Source organism: Oncorhynchus kisutch, linkage group LG10, assembly GCF_002021735.2.
Source record: "Oncorhynchus kisutch isolate 150728-3 linkage group LG10, Okis_V2, whole genome shotgun sequence".
NCBI lineage: Eukaryota > Metazoa > Chordata > Actinopteri > Salmoniformes > Salmonidae > Oncorhynchus > Oncorhynchus kisutch.
This window is the reverse complement of record NC_034183.2, coordinates 63,980,100-64,007,108: the sequence shown is the minus strand read 5'-3', so window position 1 is coordinate 64,007,108 and position 27,009 is coordinate 63,980,100. Positions and strand designations below refer to the sequence as shown.

The window sequence follows — 27,009 nt, the reverse complement described above, 5'->3', positions numbered from 1 at the left end:
GAAGTAGTACTAGAGCACTGAGGAAGTAGATGACATGAATAAGTGACAGAATGTGCAAACCATCCAGAAAATAAGGATTTCTGCAAAAAAATGCATGTAATGCAAAGACCTGTTAACTTAGGAATGATAAATGGAATGATTTGTACAAGTCAAGTGCTTTACTTGGAGTGCAGTTTTGGCATTGGTGATTGTTCAGTTTAAACAATAGTAAATACCTTTTGTGGGAAGAAAAAGATGAGACCTGATAAACACTAATGTGAGTGTTTTTAAAATGAATTCCTACATTTCTTTGCTTGATTTCCATTTAGAAAAACATAACTATTTTTAGTAAATTGGTGAAGAAATTTGAGTTAAACCTGCAAGATAATGATTTATCACTGTAATCAATAGAATGCAGATTTCCACATTGAATAAATACTGTGGTTAGAATTGGTCTTTGATGGAGAAATTCTGCAACATGTCGAAACAACAAATTCTTCATACGACAACCTAATGTACAGTGTTTCTTTCTCTGTGGCATACACTTTCAATAGATGGAGTTTTAAATGGACTTAATGATTTTGGCATGTTGGTATGAGTCGTGAGTAGTGGTTTACTTAAATGGACCCCATTGGTTTCTGAGGATTGTACTTGACTGTAGTGGCTGACATGATAAAGGAGTCCTATGCATATGTAATAATGCCTTTGAGTAACCATCAGTAAACCCATCTGTGAACTTGAGTGTTATTCTATAAACTTCTTAACAGCAAATTTCCAATCAAAACCAACCCTGTCTTGGTCAGAGATGGATGGGGACATTTAGGGACCAATAAACAAAATAAATACCACAAATGAAATGTTTCAGTCTATAGGCTGATTTACGCATTCCCAGAATCAAAGATCAGCAGGCCTCGTACCCTCTGGTTCCACAAACAACACTGGTGGTAGCGGACAGACAACCATTCAGACAGTATTACTGTCCTGTTCTGTCTTTTACAGCATACTAACTGTCCTTAGTCAAATATAGAATTCACCTGAGTTTGTAACTACAGATTACGTTCATATTGTTCAAACCGTATTTGTCTTTCCCCTAAAATGACCAAACCTATGAATGTTAAACCCGTGGCTCCCAATATATAGTTTTGATGTATTGTTTTGATTTCATTGTCTGAAATGATGAATGCAGTAAAGAGCCTCTCGCCCACCTGGGCTGACCTGGTGTGGCTACAGCAGCAGTAATAACCAGTAGTGACTCTCTCCTCTCTCTCTCCCTGATTAATGCACTTAGATATGATTGAACCCTGCTCTTTGTCTGTCTCCTCTCAGACTCATGCCTGAAAGACTATCTCATTACAGCCCCAGTTAACTGTAGTAATACACACTGTGGCAAGCGCACATCTTGCAGTGTCATTAAAGCCACTGTTCATTACTGCTTTGCCCTTGAATTCACACATACCAGGGAACTGGAAGTGTTTAAGGGCTGCAGCCATAGCAATGGGAATTCTGTCTCTTTCACTTTTCTTGGAAAAATAACGTTCGCTTTACCATACTGCACATGAGCATTTTGTTTGAAAATGGTTCGTTTCTGCTATAGACAAATCAAACCTCCTGAATATCATGCTTTCTTTCTTTTTTACATTTCTTTGCATCCAACTTAATCCTCCCACTAAGACCATAGTTCGTAAGCTTGTTTTTCTAATCAGAGATAGGTGCAGATTCTCAGGGTTTCAAGCCTGGCATCTATCTGCACTGTCGCCATAACATTGTGTTTGTAATTAGTTTAATTCTACAGTTATTAAGCACTCTCACAAATACTGGAAGGAATTTAAGCCCAGAGTGGATTCTCACAGAGCTTGCCATTAAAGCTGTCTGAATAGGTCTGGTGCCATGGTTCTTACGTGGGATGATTCCACATGTTGCAGTTTGTTTTACACAGATTTAACTGTACAAATATTTTGATAGCAATATGCTAGCCCCTTCAAATACCTCTCTGAATGTGAGACTGAACCAATTTATCTAGAAGTCTCATTTGTTGAAGGGTAAACAAATGTATCAATTTGTGTCCTACACATATAGACAGTGCTTCTCAGAGGTAACCTGAGGTAAGTTTTTATACTGTATATGCCGACTACTAGATTTTGAAAGCAGTCCATTACATTTTTGGGGGCATATTATGTCAAGTATATCAGTCTTGTGAGTTACTGACCTTTGTCTGGCTCCTGTGGAGAGTTGAATAATCTGCAACACAGATTAGACGGCATATTATTCAATGTCGTCGACATTCAGAGGAATCGGAAAATGGACCTTATACTGTCACAATTACAAAAGCCTTTGAATGTATCTGTCTATCCGAATGTACAAAGCTAGTCAGACAGACGTCTCACTGTGGGTGCTGGAAAGAAAACAAGCCAGAATCAGATGATATTAAACATTCTCAGTCCTTCACATTGAGCAAATGTTTGGTACATATGGTTTGAGCTAGTTATATAATGTCCATGACAGATCTATGCAACATAAAGCCCTCTATTTAGAAATTCCAACAATATTTAGTTCAAATGATGTATATTTGAACATGTGGTTTCACAATTGTTTTTAAATACAGTAATTCAACACGGAAAACGGCCTTGGCTGTTCCCCTGCGCTATGTTCCAGGACAATTCCTTTATTGTTCTGTTTGACTGTGTGCAGTAGAGTGTATTCTATAAAGGAGGTTGCTTATTCGGGTGTAATCAGAGTGCCGTGGCGAGACTCTAAACCATCTGAAAGTCGACTGTCCAGTATCAAGTTAAGTCTCACTTGGCTTTCCTGATAAGACTGCCACCTGCTGACTGGCTGCCACTCGTCGCGCTGTTCAGTTGACCAATAATCTGAGCAGAAGGGCTGTGATAATGTACAACTACACCAGAAGATTTACCCATTTAAAACAATAGTGAAAGAAAAGGATTCATAAGAATGTATCTGTCAGAAAGATGTTAACTCACTGCTTTGGACAGAATCTCTTTACGGATTATTCGTTACATTAACCTTTGACGTGAAGTTCTGTTGAGATTGATGTTATGCTGGACAGTTTTTTCAACATGTTGGCTAATTAATGTTGAAAAGGTTGGCAGCTGGACAAATTGGCAAAGAGCTGTTTTGTATGATGTGGCTGTTAGTATGATGACTTATGATGAATCTATTTCCTTAGAAAAACAGTGTGATGCTGCCCCTGTGGAATGTGGTGCAGTGCAGCTGATTACTGCTGGACTTGGTGCAACCACACTTACATCAACAGTGATACACATTGAGATATCTAATGTCACCATTAGGGAACAGAAAACCTAGAGACCTGACCAACCAGAGGACAGCCTCTCATAAACATGGAATGTGTCTCAATAGTGTTGCACCTAAATATCAATATGTTGTAATGTCTATAATTAAAATCTAAATCTAATGGCAATCTCGTAATCTCAGCCTACACAGCCGTTTAGTCTCTACTTGTCCCCTCTGAGCTGGATTTAAAATGACCTGGGGACCAGCTTTGCCTGTGATGCTTTGGTCTTTGTAGGGTTCTGAGAGACAAGGATGGACAACACTTTGTTTTGTCTGACCTCTCTGTGTTTGTTCTCTTTCCAAGGTCTTGGGTGACGCCAAGCCGTGTCTGAGTGACCAGCCGCACATCACTCATTGTCATCTCCTTGGAGCCCCCAGCACCCCAGGCACTAGAGGTCGACCGATTAATTGGAATGGCCGATTAATTAGGGCTGATTTCCAGTTTTCATAACAATCAGAAATTGGTATTTTGGACACCGATTTGGCCGATTTTATTTATTTATTTATATATACATATTTTTTTACACCATTATTTAATCTTTATTTAACTAGGCAAGTCAGTTAAGAACACATTCTTATTTTTAATGACAGCCTAGGAACGGTGGGTTGTTCAGGGGCAGAACGACAGATTTTTACCTTAACAGCTCGGGGATTCAATCTTGCAACCTGACAGTTAACTAGTCCAACGCTCTAACCACCTGCCTCACGAGGAGCCTGCCTGTAAGCCAAGGTAAGTTGCCAAGGTAAGTTGCTAGCTAGCATTAAACTTATCTTATAAAAAACAATCAATCAATCAATCATAATCACTAGTTAACTACACATGGTTGATGAAATTACTAGTTTATCTAGCGTGTCCTGCGTTGCATATAATCGATGCGGTGCGTATTCGCGAAAAAGGACTGTCGTTGCTCCAATGTGTACCTAACCATAAACATCGATGCCTTTCTTAAAATCAATACACAGAAGTATATATTTTTAAACCTGCATATTTAGCTAAAAGAAATCCAGGTTAGCAGGCAATATTAACCAGGTGAAATTGTGTCACTTCAGGGTCAGGGTCAGAGTCAGGGTATATGCAACAGTTTGGGCCGCCTAATTTGCCAGAATTTTACGTAATTATGACATAACATTGAAGGTTGTGCAATGTAACAGGAATATTTAGACTTATGGATGCCACCCGTTAGATAAAATACAGAACGGTTCCGTATTTCACTCAAAGAATAAACTTGTTATCGAGATGATAGTTTCCTGATTCGACCATATTAATGACCTAAGGCTCGTATTTCTGTGTGTTATTATGTTATAATTAAGTCTATGATTTGATAGAGCAGTCTGACTGAGCGGTGGTAGGCACCAGCAGGCTCGTAAGCATTCATCCAAACAGCACTTTCGTGCGTTTTGCCAGCAGCTCTTCGCAATGCTTCAAGCATTGAGCTGTTTATGACTTCAAGCCTATCAACTCCCGAGATTAGGCTGGTGTAACCGATGTGAAATGGCTAGCTAGTTAGCGGGGTGCGCACTAATAGCGTCTCAAACGTCACTCGCTCTGAGACTTGGAGTGGTTGTTCCCCTTGCTCTGCATGAGTAATGCTGCTTCGAGGGTGGCTGTTGTCGATGTGATCCTGGTACGAGCCCAGGTATGGGCGAGGAGAGGGACGGAAGCTATACTGTTACACTGGCAATACTAAAGTGCTTATAAGAACATCCAATAGTCAAAGGTATATGAAATACAAATGGTATAGAGAGAAATAGTCCTATAATTCCTATAATAACTACAACTTAAAACTTCTTAAGTGGGAATATTGAAGACTCATGTTAAAAGGAACCACCAGCTTTCATATGATCTCATGTTCTGAGCAAGAAACTTAAACGTTAGCTTTCTTACATGGCACATATTGTACTTTTACTTTCTTCTCCAACACTTTGTTTTTGCATTATTTAAACCAAATTGAACATGTTTCATTATTTATTTGAGGCTAAATAGATTTTATTTATGTATTATATTAAGTTAAAATAAGTGTTTTGTTGTAATTGTCATTATTACAAATACATATATATTTTTTAAATCGGTCGAGTAATCGGTATCGGCTTCTTTTTGGGGTCCTCCAATAATCGGTATCGGCGTTGAAAAATCATAATCAGTCGACCTCCACCAGGCACCCCCTCTCAGTGCCAATGCCAGACTGGAACCCAACTGTCAGCTCTTGAGGTGGAGAGGATCCCAAGTCCTAACAGGGCTCAAGAAACGAAGGTATATATCCAGCTCTGTTAAAGAAAATATAACATAAGTTATGTAAGTCAATGTGGTAATGGGTTTCTGCCCGATCAGATTAATAAAGACAATATTAACAACCCTACCACAGGGCCCTCCACCCAGCTCCATTCAGCCATCACACTCGCTCATCTGTCCTCACCAGCCAAATCTGTTTGTTGATGCAGAAATTCTATATAGAGTTTCTATTTCAGTTTGATAAAACATTGATATGAACGAATGAGGTAGGTGTATGAAATGCCCAGCCACTGTCTGTCAACGGGTGGCGTACCTCGTCAGACTCAGTCAACCCACCCAGACCTGACCCCCTCTACAAAGCCCTGTCCCCTGCTATTAAAATAATTTACAGAAACAACACAAGACGTGACCTTGAGGGATTGGGTGGTTTTTCAGTCCTCTCCTGGTGAGGGAGCCTCTCAGCTGAGTCTCTGGACTGGCTGCACAGGTAATCCGAGTGACTCCTAATTAAATGTTACAGCGTGGCGAGTCAGAGTTTCAGTCACACTGCGGAGCTGGGCTGGTGTCAGACTGGTATTTAAACATGGTCTGTCAGAGGCCAGGGTATCTCTCTTTCAGCCTCTATTTTCTTACTTTCTATACTCAAACTAATATTGCCCCCAAACAGAGCGAATTTTCTAGGTTGTCTTGATCACACCCCAGAGTATGACTTGAAAAGACATTGGCAAAAATGATTAAGCTGATGGCAGAATAAATGTATTGACATCATTGACATTCAATACTTCTAGACCGTCAGGTTTGTACAATAGAACCCCTGACAGAGGTTACATAATTCAGCCCTTTAAAATATAGCTAGCTAAGGATGTACAGGATTATGCAAGATATGAGATTCAGACAGACAGTTATAAAAACATTTATAGATGTTTTGTTGTTTTAGAGAGGGTCTCAAATTGAGTTAAAATGTTACGTCTCCTTAAAACAACATATCATGCAATCATATATTTTCCTGCAATAGGAAGAAAAAAATATTTATTTCTATGACTACAGATTTGCTTGCAGACAGAAAGCTCTTTCTCCTTAGCCTTCATATGGGCGTTTTACCATGGGTTTTGTTTTTCTTTAATAACGCAACAGCTTGAATCACGGAGTCGGCAGGGATCGACCATCCTGGTTCCTGAGACAAGTTAAAGATCTTAAGCTGGGTGTCTCTGCTCTACACCCAATGGGCTTAAACATATATCACACTGGCAGTGGGCTGTTTGCTTTCAACCCCCTCTTCCCCTCCCTGAGCCGACCACTGATCCCCTCTCTGTCTGTATCTCATAGAGGATTCCCTCTATTCAGGGGTACAAGTGAGGCTTCACAGTCAAACAGCCATGCTGACAGAGAATTTCTTTGATCCCCAAAGCTTACTATCTGACCGAGCTTCTGGATTTACTCCACCTGGTGAAAGATGTATACTTAACTAACACATTTTAAGTCACGTGTAAATGTGTTAATTTAGACTGTCCTCCAAACAACATGAGGGGATGAGGTGAAAGATCATATGTGGCGGTCCTGTAAAACATGTCTTGTGAACTGTCCTGCTGATCTCTGTGTCTCTTTTGATCACTGGACCTTGATGACAATCTGTCCTTAGATCTTAAATCACCATGTCGCAAAACAGCAGGTCATCTATAAGTCTAGATTTGCCTTTACCAAAATAACACTGTGCTAGTTTTGTGAACTCGTCTTTCTGCATTGTATTAAAATATGAGCTGGTAAATGTTAAATGTTTATATAATTTGGTAATGTATATAGTTCTGAAACATCACCTCTTACAGAGAGCATATTACATTAAATACAAACATGATATTTGTGGTGGAAGGGTGGAAATTTCTCCTTGGGGAGTAGTCTAATCAGACTGACTCCAGCCATTTCAAAAGGTCTACTCGTTTTTCAGACAAGAAATCCAACCTTAAAATTGCTTTAGAGCCTGACCCACAAGTCTAATTTACAGTACATTAATCTGAAATCAATTAACATTTTCCTGTTGGAATTGTTCTCACTAATTCACCGCCATTGTAGAGGATTCAATTATGGTCATGATACACCCACCCATCTTAAATGTGTTACATCACATTGGACTCATTAAAGTTATGGTCATCCATACACTGGTTTAAGTTTATTATTGTCATTGAAAATAGACTTCACCATGAAACAGAAGAAGGTGATAAAAAATATAAATTATATTCAATTCATATTACGGACTTTAAAATGATTGTATGATTGTACAATAATACGACATATTTCAGTGGCCATTATTCATGTAGCTATTGGTTCAGTTCTGTGCTTTTGAGGGCTTCTTCCTCTAAACCGTGGCAAATAGCCCCATACAATCTGCTCTCCCTGGTGTGCACAGCGACACCTCCATCCACGATAAACTCCCAAACCATGTCCAGTCTGTCTCAGCTCTCTACTACTTAGTCTATTCAACACCACGGGGCAGTTTATAAGAGGGGGGCGGGGATAGGGGTGTGCCCTGACGTTTGCATACTGTATAGCACTCTTGGCAGTAGCAACAAAACAGCCATTCCTCTGGCGACCACTGCCAGTCATTAAGCATAATGTGTCTGGTATCCCTGCGCTGAAAATGCACAAAGGGTGAAAGTAAGACCGCATGAGACATTCTTCGAAGCTGTGATGTGGAGAGATGGGGGCCCCATGCGGGGTGCAGGGAGCAGACAGCGACAGGGAGGCTCACTGTGATCTCCCCCAGGACGGCTGGGGGACAGCAACCCGAGAGGGACTCCCCTGATGGTTAAAACAACAGCCCCTGCAGCCAACCAGGCTCCATCTCCCCAGTGGATTTACACTCGTTTCTCAACCCCCACACCGTCCCTCCCTCTCTTCTCCCCTTCTGCTTCCCCCACCAGTCCCCTTTGTGTCAGTCTTTCAGGAGCAACCTCCCCCTCCTCTCTGGGCTCTCCTGCTGTTCCCGTAAACAACTACTGTGACAGAGCGGTGAGCTGAGCTGACAGATCCCCACACCAGCAACCAGCCAGCCCTCAGGAAGGACTCTGGCATTATAGGTTTTGATTAAACCGCAGTAGGGACTTGTCATAAACTGCCCTGTCTGGTGTCATTTTTTATGATGATGGGCTGAGTGAGAAAGGTCCTGCCTCCATAGAACTCACCCTATGAAATCTGTCCTCTCTGTGTCTGTTTGTTACCGCTTTACATGACCACTATAGATCAACACCAATTCAAAGGCAAACGGTGTGAGAAAGAGGTGTGAAGAGCCAATAGTACCAATAAAGCCATTTAGGAGTGATTATAGATTTCCTACAGTACAAACCAGAGGTGTAAGGCTTTCTCAGTTGGATTTCAAAGGCAATGAAGTGGAAGTCTTAGCTTTTATCATTAAAGGGTGCTTGTTTAAATCTCAGCCTCAGTTCTTTAGCCCCTTTCTGCAGTAACTTGCTACCCGCCGGGGTCTGTTACTACAGATTTGTGTCTGGTCCTCCTCATGCCTCACAATGCTTAGGATCATCTACCTCTCAGATGATTCCATTTTAATATCAATCACGGTGTTCAATGTTTTGAAATTGAAGATTGAGTTGGGGTTAAGGCTGTTGCTCTCTTTGCCTGTGTGACGTGTTGAAACCACGTGGAGGCCTTCGGAGCGTCTGCGTGCCGTTGCGGATCACAGGGAGCATGACGCTAGGCTAGTGCTGGAGCCGTGGAGGTGAGGTGAGCTCGCGCCTGGGTGGCAGGGCAGAGCGCGGGGCCTCCCTGGCTGGCGCCTGTAATTTTACCTTCCCATTCATCAGCCAGAGATATTAATAATAACAGCACATCTGGATTCACTTTACTGTCTCACTTTAACTCCTTCTGTAACAGTCGCTGCTACCACTGCTGCCCAAGCCCCCAGTACACTCCCCCTCCTCTGCTGTCTGTCTCCCTCTCACTGCCTTCCTCTCCTTTTTCACTTCTCTGTTCTTGAGTCTGGCCTCGTCAAGAGAGGGGCTCCTATCTCAACCTCACTACTGGTAAACCAGCCAAGGACCGCCTTAGAAGACTCTTGCTATCAAAACAAACGTCATTCCATTGATACATTTTACAGTCCTAACAAAACAGTGGTAAAGTCCTTGTTCGAGATCATTATAATAATTGTATTTCAGTACTAATGTTAACGCTTCATATGGTGACAAGAATATTGACCTCTTTCATTTTTACATGAGACCAGGTGTTTAGAAATATAAAGTACAGACACTGAACTGGCTTTAATTCCACTGCCAACTTTCAATTAGCACCAACCCTCTGTACACAACTGGACATGCCACCCCTGGGCGGAGGCTGTGTAAATCACTGAGCTGGCCATCCATAGGTGGAGGCAGGGGCCTGCTGCTGGCAGGCCAGGCTGGCTCAACGCCCGCTGTCCAACCCTCCTGGCTGCGGCAGGTGAAAGAGGTCTGCTGTGTGCAGAGCTGACAGCCCCTCGCAATGCATAGAAACACTTGCTTCATTACCAAACGCCCCCAGTGAAAGAGGGAGAGGTAGAGAAAGAGAGTTGCTGTACTAAACATGACTTTGAGAAGAGGAGAGAAAAAACTGTGTGCATCACTCATCTGCTCATGAGTCAACCAACACTGATGATGTCACAGGGAGCCGTGCAAGCCTCACAAAAACTATACTGTATTACCGATTTTCGTTTAAACTACCTTATTTATTTGCAAAAAGAAAATCAAGAGCTGATTATTTTTTCCAAGTTGTGGACTGAAAAGTACCTCCCACAGAGAGAGAACAACCTTATTTCACAAACAAAACACTTAAAATACTTCAGAAATAGACATTGGACAATTACAGCTCATATTTTTTTACTACCTAGCGCCTCTCATGATATATTCAAAATGGAAATATGAAGCCTGGTATGGATCTTTTCAATTATACTCAGACATGTTTCAGCTTTGATGATCAACAGATTATCTGCAATAGCTATAAAGGACTTGTATCTATTTTTTATTTAACTAGGCAAGTCAGTTAAAAACAAATTCTTATTTACAATGATGGCTTAGAAATAGTGGATTAACTGCCATGTTCAGGGGCAGAACCACAGATTTTTACCTTGTCAACTCAGGGGTTTGATCTAGCAACCTTTCGGTTCCTGGCCCAATGCTCTAACCACTAGGCTACCTGCCCCCCTGTAAGCTGTCAGGGAGTGAATACATCCAGGAACTGAATCCTAGCACTGCTGCAAAAGCACCACTATAAAGCAAAGAGAGGGATTCATTAATGTAAGGTCATCTTGATTTATGATGTGTGAATTTGGAGCTGAGAGTCTGAGACCAAGGGGGTGGGTGGCAAACACAGCACCCTGTGTTATAGGTTGAGACACCGGGATCCCCCTCGGCTGGCTCCCCATCCTGTCTCCAACTCCCCCAGCCTGTTAGTTCATAGAGGAGGCTCCGGCCCAGCCACTGCAGCTTTGTCCTGATGAACCGTGTAAATCCACCTTGATTACTACATGGGATCACCACGCTGGCTTTGGCGGTGCTGAAAAGCCGTCTTTGACGTGTGCTAAAAATCTTGGTAGCCGCAGTGGATGCCCACCGTCTCTCTGTGCTGTTGTTCACGCTCCATTTCTGGAACATGGTGGATTGATGAACTGCTGAATCATCAATCAAAAGCCAAAGTATTTATTTTTCATATACTAAAGGGGCTGCTATCTGAGAGCTGACCACTGCCTTCGGGCTGCATCACAGCCCAGTGCACTTGCTGTGTAACTGGCTTGTTAGAACCATCAGTCCTCCTCCGTCTCAGCTGAGGACACTGCTATCCTGGATGACATATGAGTTCATGCTCACCTCCTGAGCTCAATGGAACCTTAAGCCCTCCACCATCCTTGACACTCTGATGTAATATGTTAGTTGTGAGGTACTGAGCTTGCTTTGGATTATAAGTAGACCTACAATACTGTATTTTCATTTCCCCAGGCCCGTGTCTTGCCAAATCTGAGCATTAGTTTGTTTATTTTATTGATCATTTCTTGAAATAATGACACAATTGCCTTTCATAATTTCTTAACGATTTAATTTTACAGGCCCAAACTAACTGTGTAAAAGTACTCTATTTGTTTTGAAACCCAAATAGACATTATGTTTAGTAATTTGTTTGAATAGCTAGCGAGAACGGTTCGGAGATTGAAATAGCCCAGTGTTTATATTCTGGTTAATTACTCTGTTTGGATAAAATGCTATTGTCTATGAAAACTTTATGGGATGAAAATAAATGAACACACACAACAGTGTGATGCCTCAACTCCACAACCTGTGGGAAAACAAGGCTACCTGTTAATTAAAGAGCCTGTTAAAGGGGAAGTTCACCCATCTGGCCTTATTTTCACTCTTTCTGTGCTTGTAGTTGATATTTTGTTTCTTTACAGTGAAAATTGGTTGTCACATTTTGCTGAGTCATCACTTGGCATTGATTATAATGCAAAATGCAAATATGTCTTAAGCATATTAGAAAACACTCTAAAACACTCCATACCAACTCATATTACATCAGAATCCCTTTCGGGAATGATGTCTCTGCACTAAAAACATTCCATTGTGACATAAATCCATGTTTGAATGATGCTGTTTATAACAACAACAACAAAAATATGCAAATATGGATTTATGGGACAGTGGAAAAAAACAGCAAGAATTGAGTGTAGAGACATGATTCAGAATGGGATTGTGATGTAATAGGAGTTGGTGTGGAGTGTTTTAGAGCGTTTTCTAACATGCTTTAGATACATTTTCATGTAGACAATGGCAAGTGATGACTCGGGCAAAATGTGTTTACCAATTATCTCTGTAATTAAACAAATTATATATATTTTTTAACGGTTCTGTGCCTTCAAAGAACAGTATTGTCCATGCATGGTAATGTATAACGACTACTTATCTGGATATTTATGATAATAGATTCACAGAAATAGGATTGGCATCTGTATACTACATAAAACCTGTAGTTGTGAAGATCTGATCGAGGCAAATGATTGGTGTTGTAAACTCTAACGGCTTTGCTCGAGCAGTAGAGTGGCCTTGTTTGACGTGAAAGAACACCATCTACGATAAGGCTTAACATTGTGAGGAAAGATCTCACCTTGCTCTAGTGAAACCTGGCAATTTGTTGAGATAAAGCTCATAGTAAGTGTGATTATTGTGATTGTGGGCTCTTGGATCGCAGGAGGAACATGGAAAAAGTGCTAAACAAACTACCAAATTGCACACCACCAGAGTGCCAGAGTAAACAAAATAGCACCCATTTCATGTCTGTGTTTACTCAGCAGCAATGTGGCCTCAATTAGCCTGGAGTGTGAAAATGGGATTGCGTGAAATAAACCATGTGAAAGGTGCTGTGTAAGAAGCGCGCCACGTGAAATGGACTGTTTTGTGAGACAATTTCATTTTATTGAAACCACACACTGTTTCCATCCGTTATGACAACTATCTGTGCCTCCAGAGTAGACTACACAATCCCCCCCCACCGGTTGAGTGGGAGTGTCAAGAGATTGTATTGTCTAGTAGTGAGGTGCTCTGACTTAGACCACTTCTGTGTTGAGCATACTGATCATTCTTGCTGTGGGCCCTATTCAAGCAAACACAGTAAACAGTCATCAGTAAAAAACAAAACACTGATCTAGTATTATCAGAATGCATATTTTGATTCATGTCCTACTTGAATAACACAGTTTACTCTGTGAAACAACAAGAAAATGCTTTAACTTTCTCATTGTACAGAGAATAACATAGTTTTTTCTTGTCTTATGCTTTCAGTTAATCTTTGTTTTCAACAGTCAACTGAGGTAAAAGTGTAACTAATAATATAGTAACTGGAAAACCTATTTCCATTATATTCATAACAAATCTCAATAACTTGATACAGTTGAAGTCAGACGTTTACATACACTTAGGTTCAAGTCAATTAAAACGTGTTTTTCAACCACTCAACACATTTATTGTTAACAAACTATAATTTTGGCATGTCGGTTAGGACATCTACTTTGTGCATGACACAAGTAATTTTTCCAACAATTGTTTACAGACAGATTATTTAACTTATAATTCATTGTATCACAATTCCAGTGGGTCAGATGTTTACATACACTAAGTTGACTGTGCCTTTAAACAGCTTGGAAAATTCCAGAAAATTATGTCATGGGTTTAGAAGCTTCTGATAGGCTAATTGACATAATTTGAGTCAATTGGAGGTGTACATGTGGAAGTATTTCAAGGCCTACCTTCAAACTCAGTGCCTCTTTCCTTGACATCATGGAAAAATCAAAAGAAATCAGCCAAGACCTCCACAAGTCTGGTTCATCCTTGGGAGCAATTTCCAAATGCCTGAAGGTACCATGCTCATCTGTACAAACAATAGTACGCAAGTACAAACACCTCGGGACCACGCATCCATCATACCGCTCAGGAAGGAGACGCGTTCTGTCTCCTAGAGATGAACGTACTTTGGTGCGAAAAGTGCAAATCAATCCCAGAACAACAGCAAAGGACCTTATGAAGATGCTGGGGGAAACAGGTACAAAAGTATCTATATCCACAGTAAAACGAGTCCTATATCGACATAACCTGAAAGGTCGCTCAGCAAGGAAGAGGCCACTGCTCCAAAACCACCATAAAAAAACAGACTACAGTTTGCAACTGCACATGGGGACAAAGATCGTACCTTTTGGAGAAATGTCCTCTGGTCTGATGAAACAAAAATATAACTGTTTGGCCATGATGACCATTGTTATGTTTGGAGGAAAAGGGGGAGGCTTGCAAGCCAAAGAACACCATCTCAACCGTGAAGCACGGGGGTGGCAGCATCATGTTTTGGGGGTGTTTTGCTACAGAAGGGACTGGTGCACTTCACAAAATAGATGGCTTCATGAGGATGAAAAATTATGTGGATATATTGAAGCAACATCTCAAGACATCAGTCAGAAGTTAAAGCTTGGTCACAAATGGGTATTCCAAATGGACAATGACCCCAATCATACTTCCAAAGTTGTGGCAAAGTGGCTTAAGGACAACAAAGTCAAGGTATTGGAGTGGCCATCACAAAGCCCTGACCTCAATCCAATATAAAATGTGTGGGCAGAACTGAAAAAGCGTGTGCGAGCAAGGAGGCCTACAAACCTGATTCAGTTACACCAGCTCTGTCAAGAGGAATGGGCCAAGATTCACCCAACTTATTGTGGGAAACCTGTGGAAGGCTACCTGAAACGTTTGACCCAAGTTAAACAATTTAAAGGCAATGCTACCAAATACTAATTGAGTGTATGTAAACTTCTGACCCACTAGGAATGTGATGAAAGAAATAAAAGCTGAAATAAATCATTCTCTCTACTATTATTCTGAAATTTCACATTCTTAAAATAAGGTGGTGATCCTAACTGACCTAAGACAGGGAATTTTTACTGGGATTAAATGTCAGGAATTGTGAAAAACTGAGTTTAAATATATTTGGCTAAGGTGTATTTAAACTTCCGACTTCAACTGTAGGAGAAAGTAATAATTTAATACAACCACAATAAAAGCACAGTTGAAATGACACTGGAAAGTCTAGGTCCATTCTTAATCACTCTGTGTGTTTTTAATGGTTTAACTAAGCTGGCCTTCTCTTGTTACCTATGTTTAAGGGCTCCCGAGTGGTGCAGCAGTCTAAGGCACTGCATCTCAGTGCTAGAGGTGTTACTACAGACCCTGGTTCAATTCCAAGCTGGATCACAACCAGACGTGATTGGGAGTCATATAGGGATGCGCACAACTGGCCCAGCGTCGTTAGGGTTTGGCCAGGGTAGGCCGTCATTGTAAATAAGAATTAGTTCTTTACTGACTTGCCTAGTTAAATAAAAAATAAGGTGCCTGCCAAGAGAGTGGTCTGGTTTGCCTCACTAAATGAGAAACCAGCAAGAAAGGGTACAACAACCTATGCAGAACCTAAAGGTATTCATTTTGAATGCATATCCCTAAGCAAAAGTTGTTATGCCTTTGTACCTTTCAAGGACCAGACCCTGAAAATGATAATTGTGTTGGCTGTTTTACTAGCTGAGGAAATTGACTTTGGTATAGCCTACTTGAATAAAAACTCTTCAGTTAAGCAGGTGTCTGTCTAAAGTATTCTGTCTTTTCAAGGTGAATATATAACTATCACAATTTTCCTGTGATAAAACAGTAGGAAGGGATTAGAAGAAACAAAAACAACTCACCATGAAATGAGGGCTGGCAATAAGTCCATAATGTAATGAGAACCATATTGAAATGTCACTTTGTTGGCTCTAATGCAGCTGTATTCTCCAATGAATTTCATCGCATAGATTAAAGTATTCCATAGATGTTACCACGTATCTAGACCATTGAATGTTATAATCATTGTAATATATTGCTTGTAGATGATCATGTATCTATTCATCAGTATTTACCTATTATCGCTGCATCATTTCAACACCGGTATTCAGATACATGGGGATTTGTCACAACAAGTTAAACCTTGTCAATGCCTTATTGTCAATGACCAAGAATGCCTGAATAGTTAGATCAATTGTTGTTTCAAAAATAAAAATAAGCATAACCTTTTCCAGACTTTTCACCATAATTTGACCATAAACTAAATGAGTCGAGCGCAGAAGTGCGTGTGTGAATTAGCTCATTCAAAATGAAACAGATATACATTTATCTAAGTGAATGCTTTATGGCTGATGTAGCAGCCAGTCAGTTCTTCCATTAAATTATTTTCAAGGAATGATTCTCCAAGCATTTGAGGGTAGACAGGTTTTCAAATGGTGATACTTTCCATGGCTGCTGCTTAGTGAGAGTTGTTTATTTGGGAGTTATTTTGGCCAAGGTTTATTGAGAGGTTCCCTGTGACATGGTTGCACACTGAAATATTGTCCCTGCCAACAAAGAAAACACTCTTCATTAGAAAAATAAACAGTTGTTTGTCCAGTCATGTTCTTTATAAGGTCTCTCCCTATGTTCTACTTGCTCACAACAATTCCAAATATTTGAAGCATTTTGTGTTGGTATTATTGAGTAGAGTGTATGTGTCATGAGTGTCATTTAAGGATGCTTATATAGAGTATTTAACATGTTTTTCCTCATAACAAATACTATCTATATATCCGGTTGTTTTATAACCTAGTAAGCACTTTTTTAAAATCATCAGCAGTATTTGTACAGGGTAGCCAGTAGGCTAACACCTCAAATGAATAGTACCGTAGCTGTTGGCCTATTGATAGAAATAGTAGTGGCTATGGCCTCTCACATTCAGTTCTAATTGTTGTTCACCGCTTCTAGCTAATTATCAATGGAAAATTAGCAGAAGTAGTCAAATATTCCGACAGAGGGCGATCAGAATCCAAATTGACGGACCCCTCCTCTCCCTAACCCATCCCCGCCTCTTGATTGAGGGAGGTGACGGTGGATCTCCTACAACAAACCCACATTCAGATGGATATATCAATTACATCACAACCCGTGGAGGATATATCAGAGGGAGCAGGTTACTCTCTCAGCGTCCTGCAAAAGAAAACGAAACACCATGCCGATCCTCAGAGGGGAGGACTTGAAACTGGAATCACGCGTCAAAGCGCACAAGAATGAGAACCGCTGATGCCATTGATGCTGTCACAGAGCCATTTCATACAATATATTGAATTCGTGCGTAAAAGGGAATCACTGCCTATATCTAGATTTGTTTTACGAAAGAGACTATTCATCTTTACCATCTTCAATCAATTATCGTTTGCTATGGAGTAAGTAGTCTGACTTTTAAGGACACCAACACTCAAGAAGTGAAGTTTGCTGGATGTAACTCAAGCCGGTGCGCACTCCGCAAGAACCGGGCACAACTGTACGCAGCAGAGGAGCCTAGGCCTACCTGTTTAGCTGTATCCTCTAATACTTATTGTGCGTAACGGACATGGATCAATCACAGCATTTTGTAGCAATGTACTTGCTGATGTTGTCCCTCGGATTTATAATAGAAGAAGGGCTATGCCAGCATTATTACCTCCTCCGTCCTATCCCGAGTGACAGTTTGCCACTTGTGGAATTAAAAGAGGACCCAGATCCTGTCTTTGACCCAAAAGAGAGGGACCTCAATGAAACCGAACTGAAAAGTGTATTGGGGGACTTTGATAGTCGCTTGATGTCTATTACACCACCACATGATAAATACACTGGCAACGATGAGCTTGACGATTTGGACATTCAACAGAAGCCCAGTGGAGTGATGCCGAATGAAATCAAAGCAATGGATTTTGACGTACAGTTTGGCAAGAGGCACAAACCCAATAAAAAACTTAAACGGAGGCTGCAGCAGTGGCTGTGGTCATTCTCATTCTGTCCCGTCATTTATACATGGAACGACCTCGGCAGCAGATTTTGGCCACGTTATGTGAGAGTGGGAAACTGTCAAAGCAAAAGATCATGTTCGGTTCCAGAGGGGATGGTCTGCAAACCAGCAAACTCGACCCATTTTACGATATTGAGATGGCGATGTATACAGAAGAAAGGGGGCCTCAAATGTACTTGGATACCAGTTCAATACCCGATGATAACCGAATGCAAATGCGCCTGCTCGAACTGAAATGACTGTTTTCAAGTATAAATTATCATGACTTTGTAATTTTGTATGCACTACCGAGTGTATGAATGTATTTTATGTATATGAGGTGCTATTCAATTATATAGGTTCTTGTAAAAAGTCAGTATTACGTGTAACCAGAGTCTACCGTATTTGTGGAAAGTATTGGTTATATTTGTTGTATTTATATTGAAGATCAATGGCGCATAGGTGCCGTTTTATAAACATGTTGTTTTCTATTATGGAAAACGAATCTATCGACCTCAGATTTCATGTGGATTATGTTATCTTGCAGCTGATATACAGCTGAATATCGGTAGCCTATTCCAACGATTTATCATGTAAATTAAGAGAACTGCTATTTATTCTTTATATTCATATAATAAAATGTCACTGAAATAATGAAATCTCTATTTTGTCTTAAAATATATATATCCCCTATACCTGTCAACTCAACACACCGTGAACCCTTTGATGGAGTAATGACACCTGTCACAATTAGGGTTTACAGTGTGCGCACTCACTCACTCTGAACCAAACTCTCAGGAGTCTCGCGTAGTTTGCGCAAGTAAGCAGTCTGGTTCAAGTGACTCTCAGTAAAGCAACGTGCACCGGTCATACATGGGTAACCTATGGGCGGCTCTCAGTTGATTACTTACTTACACAGTTATACACTTTCATAGAGCTGGGGCCAAAACTTACTTGTTAATTATATTTGTTAAAACTTGGGGTTCCCAGGAGTGGATACGGGTTGAGGATTTCCTGAGTCATAATTGTTCAGCGTTTGTATTCATGCGTAAATGCGCACAATTCACGCACACTATTGGATAAATGGAGGGAGTTTGGTGCTTTTTCTACAATCTTACTTTTTTGCTTCATAGCAACTGAAACTAAAATATTCATGAGAACAAGATGCTTGGTGACCTTGGACATTATATCAAAGTCTCAAATTTAGTTGATATTTTCCCACATTTGTTTTATCAACCAGTGACCAGCCCTATAATTACCCTGTCATAGTAAAACCATCTGTCCTCCATCAAACAGTGATCAGCTTACGAACCCATTAGAAATGTATGTGCTGATAAAGTAACACGGATTTATTGATAGTTTCAGCAGCTGTTGACAGTTCCAACACCCACCTCCTCATTAGGAACACAGCAGGAGTGAGCTCTAGAATGGAGCTGGATTCCAGAGTAAGCAGAGGCCAATATTCCACCTGAAGTTGTACAAATATAAGTTATTTCTATGTCTATGTTTTTGTGGAATTTAAACAGGGTGGAAGGATTAATAATATTTGTCTACTTTCATTTTGTTCCTCATCAAGTTTACTAACTCGGGTGAAAAAGGTTTCAGCTTCTAGGAGACAAAATCAGCCCGCCATTTTTGTGTCAGTTCAGGATAAACACAGAAGTCCACCCTCTATGCTTGTTATACCAGAAATGGCATACAAATACACACCAGGTTGACCCATTGTCTCAAGTCAGATAGTGTGACGACTGTAGTTTATTTGCATTTCATTTGTAATTCATTTGAGGCGCAACACATTAGAATGATGTCACCTGATGACCAGGTTATGATGTTTCTAAATGTACTCCTCAGATTCAAGGGCCGCGTTCCTCTGCCCAGGCTTTGCCGAGATATGGAGAAGGGTGCAACCGCGCAACTGCAGCCCGCAGAAACCCCTATTTATACTATACTTCTACTGGTACATTTTAATCTATGATTCTAGTACATATGCGGGAGGCAAGGACGTTCCGGTACAGTAGATGGCGGTAATGCAACGGCTGATAAACCCCAGAGAAGAAGAAGAGGCCAAAGGGGACAATGGCGAGGGCAGGTGTTCGGCAGGCGATAGTGAAGGACACTGTGTGCCATCTTAGCCAGCTAGTCCTAAAGAGTACTCCGGTACACAGCAGGCGGAAGGCGGGCTAGCTACGCATACTGTGTCGCAAGCACACGGTGTCGCCCCCTCCTGCTGTGTACCGGAGTAGCTAGCGGTAGGCTATACAATACCGGTAGACAGTGTCCTTCTCCCCCACCTGTCGGGCACAGTTTTCCCCAGTACACAGCAGGCGGGAGGCAGGGGCAACACAGTGTCCTAACTAACTAGCACACAGTGTCACGAACTAGCAGACAGTGTTTCCAAGCAAGCTGGGGGGCGACAGGAACGACCCGATTTGCGGGCTTCAGTTGCACACTGTTGGACGCATGCCAGATCTTACAATGCCTGGGTAGGTATTTTAGGTATCAGCGATCGCAGTCCGCGGTTCTGAAATGGCTAAATATATGCGACTGCTTATCGATAGGCTTTCAGATTATGTAATGTTAGTGCTTGTAGTAGCCTATAGTTTTGCTTTAATGAATACATGTTTTATTCGGTCATTTTCTCATGTTAAGTCTAAAGTTTGATCCACGAATCTATAGGCCTACAGTGTCGCAATGCTGCTATTTAAGGATGCTGGCTGAGGCAATAGCCTACCTTAGCCATCCTTGTGCTCTCTCACAGCTTGGATATAAAGTTTGTGCATCATAAAACCAGTCTATTAATGGAAATAATAATACAATCAGTACACCATCAAAACAATAGCTTATTAGGGATTGTTTCATTATGTAGACAATGCAGTCTAGCCTACTAGCCTATTCATAGCAATATACAGTATTTAGCTGGTAGCCTCTTTATATTACACATTAGAACTCAGACTCCACACTGTCGGGGCTATCCATCTCATCACTCATAGGCTTACCAGTGTTCACAGAAGGTGGGTCGCTATCATGAGGCCGCTTGGTCTCTGGCAGTCATCCGCTTGGTTTTCTAGAGAGGAGGAGGAGGGCCGGCACTCTCACTAGAGGAACTGTCACTATTCTCGAGGGGAGGAAGAAGAGGAGGAGCCAAGCCTCTTTCATTGTCTGGCCCGACAGTGAGGTCTGTCGGGACTGGAAGGCTGCTTGTGCTAGCTGCTGCCATGGTGTTTCGTCAGTGGAGGATGAGGTGGTTGCTTTGCTGATGTGGTTATCATGGGTCATTTGGCACAAGCTTGATCAGATAAGGATTTTTTTGCATCTTTTTTTTGTGGACCACTTGGTCTTGCCTTATGTTTATCCATCTTGAACAATGCACTCACTCTCCATCCGAGTCCGACCTGATTCACCTACATTTTTTAACTTGATTGCCAATTAGGTGAGGAGGAAGGCGGGCTGCCGCCGGCGCCACTAAGAAATAGCCTAATTAGATGCACAACAACTATATTGTCTGTCTGCCTCACCTACTACCATGTAGATTGGACAACACAAACACTTCACTTGCTACATTTGGAAATTTAAAAAGAGGGTTACTGTCAAAATGATTTATTAAAAAATGTTTTAATATGTAGACATAGGTGCTCATGGGTCCCCATAGCTCGCGGGGGCAGCGGGGGTTTCCTCTATACCAGTGCATATGTTATAGCAATCTGGTGCCCAAAGGCACAGTCGATGACGTGGCTTGCAACCATTGGTTGATGTGTGCAATGTCTGAGCAGGGGAACGCTACCATCATTTTTTACCTAATTTCTGCTGGTCACTGAGGTTTACTTATGAGTGAATAGAATCCATAATGTGGATATGCAGTGGCTTTGATTTTTAGTCAAGGGTTCTCATATCTACACAATCTGGGCTGAATCAACATAGAGATAGAACTCCAGATGCAGGATCATACACAGTATATCATCAATGAACAATGAAGAATTTGACTGACACTGGTTATAATGCCTATGACTGTCAAGTCTCAGTTTACAAGCTATGTAAAGTGACCACCTATTTCAGGTTTTGTGTGTCATTGTGGGGTATTTAAGTAGACGACAGGATTACAGCGTCTACTCAGTAACAGCTGGCCTGGAAAAGTTGTTAAATATGAATAAACTAATTGTACTTTTACTCAGAAAGTAGGTATCAAATATACTTATTTGTTCTATTATATTCCAACACTTTATAATTAATATGGATTTAATACTGAAAGGGTCAGTGTAAGACATTGTCGAGCAAGGTACACAGCAACAGAACAAAGCAAACGAATCAAGGCTACATAGCCTTTGCAGTCTTTCCATTTTGCTACACATTTACAGATGTAGGATCTTAATGTGAGCCAGTCTCCTACAGTAGGAAAATAATCCTCCAGCAACAGGAAATGTGAATTATTATGTGGATTATAATTAAATAATATTTTTGTAGTGGTTGATACATTTTTTGTTATAGCAAATCAAGTCTGAAATTTCTAGGTGGGAATTACAAACTTTAGAAGCCATTTTAAAACAAAAATACACCACAAGTTTGTATTTCCTGCCTTGCAGGAACATTCTCATTGACAAAAGAGTGATCAAATGAAGATCCTACATCTGTAATGAAAAGTGTAAAACATATATACATGATTTTTCTCCGAAAACATTTCCTCATTGTGTAATATAGACCATTTCCTTTTAAAATGTAATTTCACTTTGATTCACTTGACCAACCACATGTCATCACTTTGGGGTAAGATTTTTATATTCAACTGCACATCTTTTTCTTTCCTCTGGTTGTCTTAGAGCTGTAGGAAAGTGCTGACGCTGGTCAGAAGATTTGTGTGTGGAGTAATAAGTGTTGACAGAGCGCTTGGTGCCTGCTAATACCAGCTGCAGACTGGAGGATGCAGGGCAGCTAATGCCCCCTGTCACTGTGACCTGGCTTTTAGTGCTCCCTTCCTTAACACAGCATGCTGTGCCTCAAAAGACCCAGGCTCCATGGCCAGAGATCTCTGAAGTCTGAGATATACAACGATGTAATGCTTTTAGCCACCAGCAATCCATAAACTTAATGATATTTTTAGCTATGGGTTATTTTTATTGCTTTTCTTCCTTTTTCTTTTCTTAATCAACTTCTTTGTTGTTGTTGCAAGGCTCGTGCAGACACATTTGAGCCAAATCTTGTGGCTGATTAAATTCCCCTAAAGGTTTCAGATAGTTGCCTAATCAAAGCAGCGTCTCCTAGATAAGTATGCCAACCATAATACAATTATGATTAACAGACTAAGCTCGTTTATGCCTGATGTATAGGAAAACTGGATTGATCATTTATTGAGTTACTCTAAAAGATAAAAGATTACGCTAAATTCTAGCTGTATTGTTAAAATGAAGATTGGCTGGTCCATAAATTATTATCATTTTGACATCAACATTTCTTATCTTTTTGATAGGTGTATAAGAGCAATATAAGAGCAATAAGGTTAATTATGCTTTTGTTTCATTACTTTTCCCATAGGAGGACTATGCTTTCAGTCAAATCATTTCCTTTTTCAACATGAGATGACATACATTCTTGGTTCAAATTTAAATGATCACTAACTCACAACAAATATATTTAATAATTGCCACAAAGTTCAATGCTTTGTTGATCTACACTTTGACCTTTTTTGAGGACATAAAAGGAGTTGTATATTGCTTTGATTTACATGCATGGGCAGCATATCATTCTCCTGTAATGAAAAATTCCAAGCCAAGATTCACTTCACATACAATACTATTACACCTATCAGATGAATGATGGAAGTTAGAGATCAGTTGTAAAGACTCAAATGTTGGCGAAGCCTGTGTTCCTTGACATCTTTCAGAACTCTTTGGAAGAAGGTGTTGGAGCTGGCATCAGAGATCATCAAAGGGTTTACACATCTCTGAAATGCTTTGGCCTTGATTCAAAATTACACCCGTTTATTCAACCGTCCATCACCTTCAAAGTAGCAGAGAGAGCTTTTTGAAATAGGATACCTGAAACATATGTTTCAGCTTATAAGAATGAAAGGCATCCATGTACATTTATTTAAACCTGTGGTCGCATGGTGATATGGTGGCAACTACTTTCTTTTGTCATCCATTTGGCCTTATATAATATGTCATAACTATGGAATTCATGTACAAAATGAATCATTCAGAACTTGTCATAGTTGTAAATGTATTATAGTCAGCCTAGGGCTTGGTCTACGTCCCTGACATCATTTAATAATACATTGTAGTCGTATCACTCTCAGCTCAGCTTATACTGTAGTCTATATTGTAGTCATATACTGGTTAAACCGCACAGGACGATACGTTTGTATTAAATACACTACCGTTCAAATGTTTGGGGTCACTTAGAAATGTCCTTGTTTTCCATGAAAACATACATGAAATGAGTTGCAAACAGAATAGGAAATATAGTCAAGACGTTGACAAGGTTATAAATAATGATTTTTAATTTAAATAATAATTGTGTCTTTCAAACTATGCTTTCGTCAAAGAATCTTCCATTTGCGGCAATTACAGCCTTGCAGACCTTTGGCATTCTAGTAATCTGAAGAGATTTCACCTCATGCATCCTGAAGCACCTTCCACAAATTGGATTGGCTTGATGGGCACTTCTTACACACGTACCATACGGTCAAGCTGCTCCCACAACAGCTCAATAGGGTTGAGATCCGGTGACTGCTGGCCACTCCATTGTAGGCAGAATACCAGCTGACTGCTTCTTCCCTAAATAATTATTGCATAGTTTGGAGCTGTGCTTTGGGTCATTGTCCTGTTGAAGGAGGAAATTGGCTCCAATTAAGCACCGTCCACAGGGTATGGTATGGCGTTGCAAAATGGAGTGATAGCCTTCCTTCTTCAAGATCCCTTTTACCCTGTACAAATCTCCCACTTTACCAACACCAAGGCACCCCCAGACCATCACATTGCCTCAACAATGCTTTGACAGATGGCGTCAAGCACTCCTCCAGCATCTTTTCATATTTTCTGCGTCTCACGAATGTTCTTCTTTGTGATCCGAAAATCTCAAACTTAGATTTGTCTGTCCATAACACTTTTTTCCAATTTTCCTCTGTCCACTGTCTGTGTTCTTTTGCCCAGCTTAATATTTTATTTTTATTGGCCAATCTAAGGTATGGCTTTTTCTTTGCAACTCTGCCTAGAAGGCCAGCATCCCGGACTCGCCTCTTCACTGTCGACTTTAAGACTGGTGTTTTGCGGGTACTATTTAATAAAGCTGCCAGTTGAGGACTTGTGAGGTGTCTTTCTCAAACTAGACACTCTAATGTACTTGTCCTCTTGCTCAGTTGTGCACCGGGGCCTCCCACTCCTCTTTCTATTCTGGTTAGAGCCAGTATGCACTGTTCTGTAAAAGGAGTAGTACACAGCGTTGTACGAGATCTTCAGTTTCTTGGCAATTTCTCGCATGCAAAAGCCTTCATTTCTCAGAACCAGAATAGACTGACGAGTTTCAGAAGAAAGTACTTTGTTTCTGGCCATTTTGAGTCTGTAATCGAAGCCACAAATGGTGATGCTCCAGATACTCAACTAGTCTAAGAAAGGACAGTTTTATTGCTTCTTTAATCAGGGCAACAGTTTTCAGCTGTGCTAACATAATTGCAAAAGGGTTTTCTAATGATCAATTAGCCTTTTAAAATTATTAACTTGGATTAGCTAACACAACGTGCCATTGGAACACAGGAGGGATGGTTGCTGATAATGGGCCTCTGTACTCCTATGTAGATATTCCATAAAAAAATCTGCCTTTTCCACCTACAGTTATCATTTACAACATTAACAATGTCTACAATGTATTTCTGAACAATTTGATGTTATTTTAATGGACCAAAAATGTGCTTTTCTTTCAAAAACAAGGACATTTCTAAGTGACCCCAAACTTCTGAACGCTAGTGTACATCTTATTTGACCTATCCTGTCTCAGATGCAGCTCATCTCCAGTCTGTCAGTGTATGACAACCCTCCATTTAATGACCTGACAGATGCTTTTGCACACATCTGCCAATATGGTGAAATATTAAGGCCTTGCTCAATGGCAGCCCAGATGCCCAGCTGAGCTAGTATTAAAGGTCTCTGGAAATCAAACCTAGTCTGTATAAAGACAGGTGTTCACTGGCGGATGAGAACAGTTGGATGCCTGCTTACTGTACAGCAGGGCAAGTTCATCAATTTGAATCTGGTTCCCTGTTTTTTACTTGTACATGCAATTGGTGATTAAAACATTAACACCCGTTAACTTAAAATGGTCTAATTGACTTATGACTTATGATAAGCTGCATTTTTCAGTGGAATGCTTTGAAAGGCTGACCTGTCCTGTCAAAATTTTTATTTGTTCTGTAAAGGATGCCTTTTGGCCTATGGCCTATTTCATTGTACGCTCCCACACATCAGATAATTGGAGGCTTTTGAAATATCCTCTCTTGTTGCTTAGCCCTGTCTTGGTCACGGTGTTCAGATGAGACACATGGACAGGTTGATGTTGATTTTTTTGCATTTTTTCCTCTGTGAATGTCTTTGACTTGGTTTTGATGGTTCGTGGGGGTGATGTGGTGGTTTGAAAATCCCAAGCCCATTAATCCAAACCTCATCTGGTATGCAAGGTCAGCTCTACTTTGATGTGCTAGGAATAGCATAGTCAAGTCTGAGGCGAGAGGGCACTGCTCGTTTACGAAAGATCAGGAACCGTAGCAACCCTGACACATTTTGGCCTTTGTCCATCAACCACTGTGAAGACGAGGTTTGTTAAAGGGCCCCCTAGCCCTCCAGCTATTGAAAACATATCCAGCAGCAACATTTCTGTGAACTTATGAATCAAATAGAAATTATTTTCCATTATCACAGTATAATCTGAGGAATGTATGGAGAATGAACGTTTTCCCCAAGGAGCCACTGCTGATTAGTATCAAACCTAAAACGTTCACTTTTGCGGAGCACCAAAGTTACCTCAACACATGCCAAACACATTCATGAAATGTAAACTTCAATTAGTTGTTTGTTTCCCTATCCCCCCCCCCCCCCCCCCCAAGGTTCTAAGAATTCCATTCTCCAAATCTTGGTCTGCTG

The 27,009-nt window shown here is 40.7% G+C and overlaps 1 protein-coding gene and 1 long non-coding RNA gene across 2 annotated transcripts in view; one reads left to right on the top strand and one right to left on the bottom strand.

The window, feature by feature from the left end:
• LOC116375912 (uncharacterized) overlaps window positions 1-21,078 on the bottom strand; it is a 28,087-nt gene extending 7,009 nt beyond the window's left edge. Inside the window, exons 1-2 of the long non-coding RNA XR_004211333.1 lie at window positions 20,884-21,078; window positions 2,186-2,217 (exon numbers count right to left, since the gene is read on the bottom strand). This is a non-coding gene — a long non-coding RNA (uncharacterized LOC116375912). The remainder of the gene's footprint in view (window positions 1-2,185; window positions 2,218-20,883) is intronic.
• Window positions 17,358-18,535, top strand: LOC116375911 (noggin-3-like). The gene has a single exon (XM_031834672.1). The coding sequence runs from the start codon at window positions 17,474-17,476 to the stop codon at window positions 18,140-18,142; it is 669 nt and encodes a 222-aa protein (XP_031690532.1). The 5' UTR covers window positions 17,358-17,473; the 3' UTR covers window positions 18,143-18,535.
• Window positions 21,079-27,009: the final 5,931 nt, after the last annotated feature.

What these genes read in the sequence shown, in the direction of transcription:
- LOC116375911 (XM_031834672.1), top strand. Translation starts at nt 17,474, where the DNA reads ATGGATCAATCACAGCATTTTGTAGCAATGTACTTGCTGATGTTGTCC.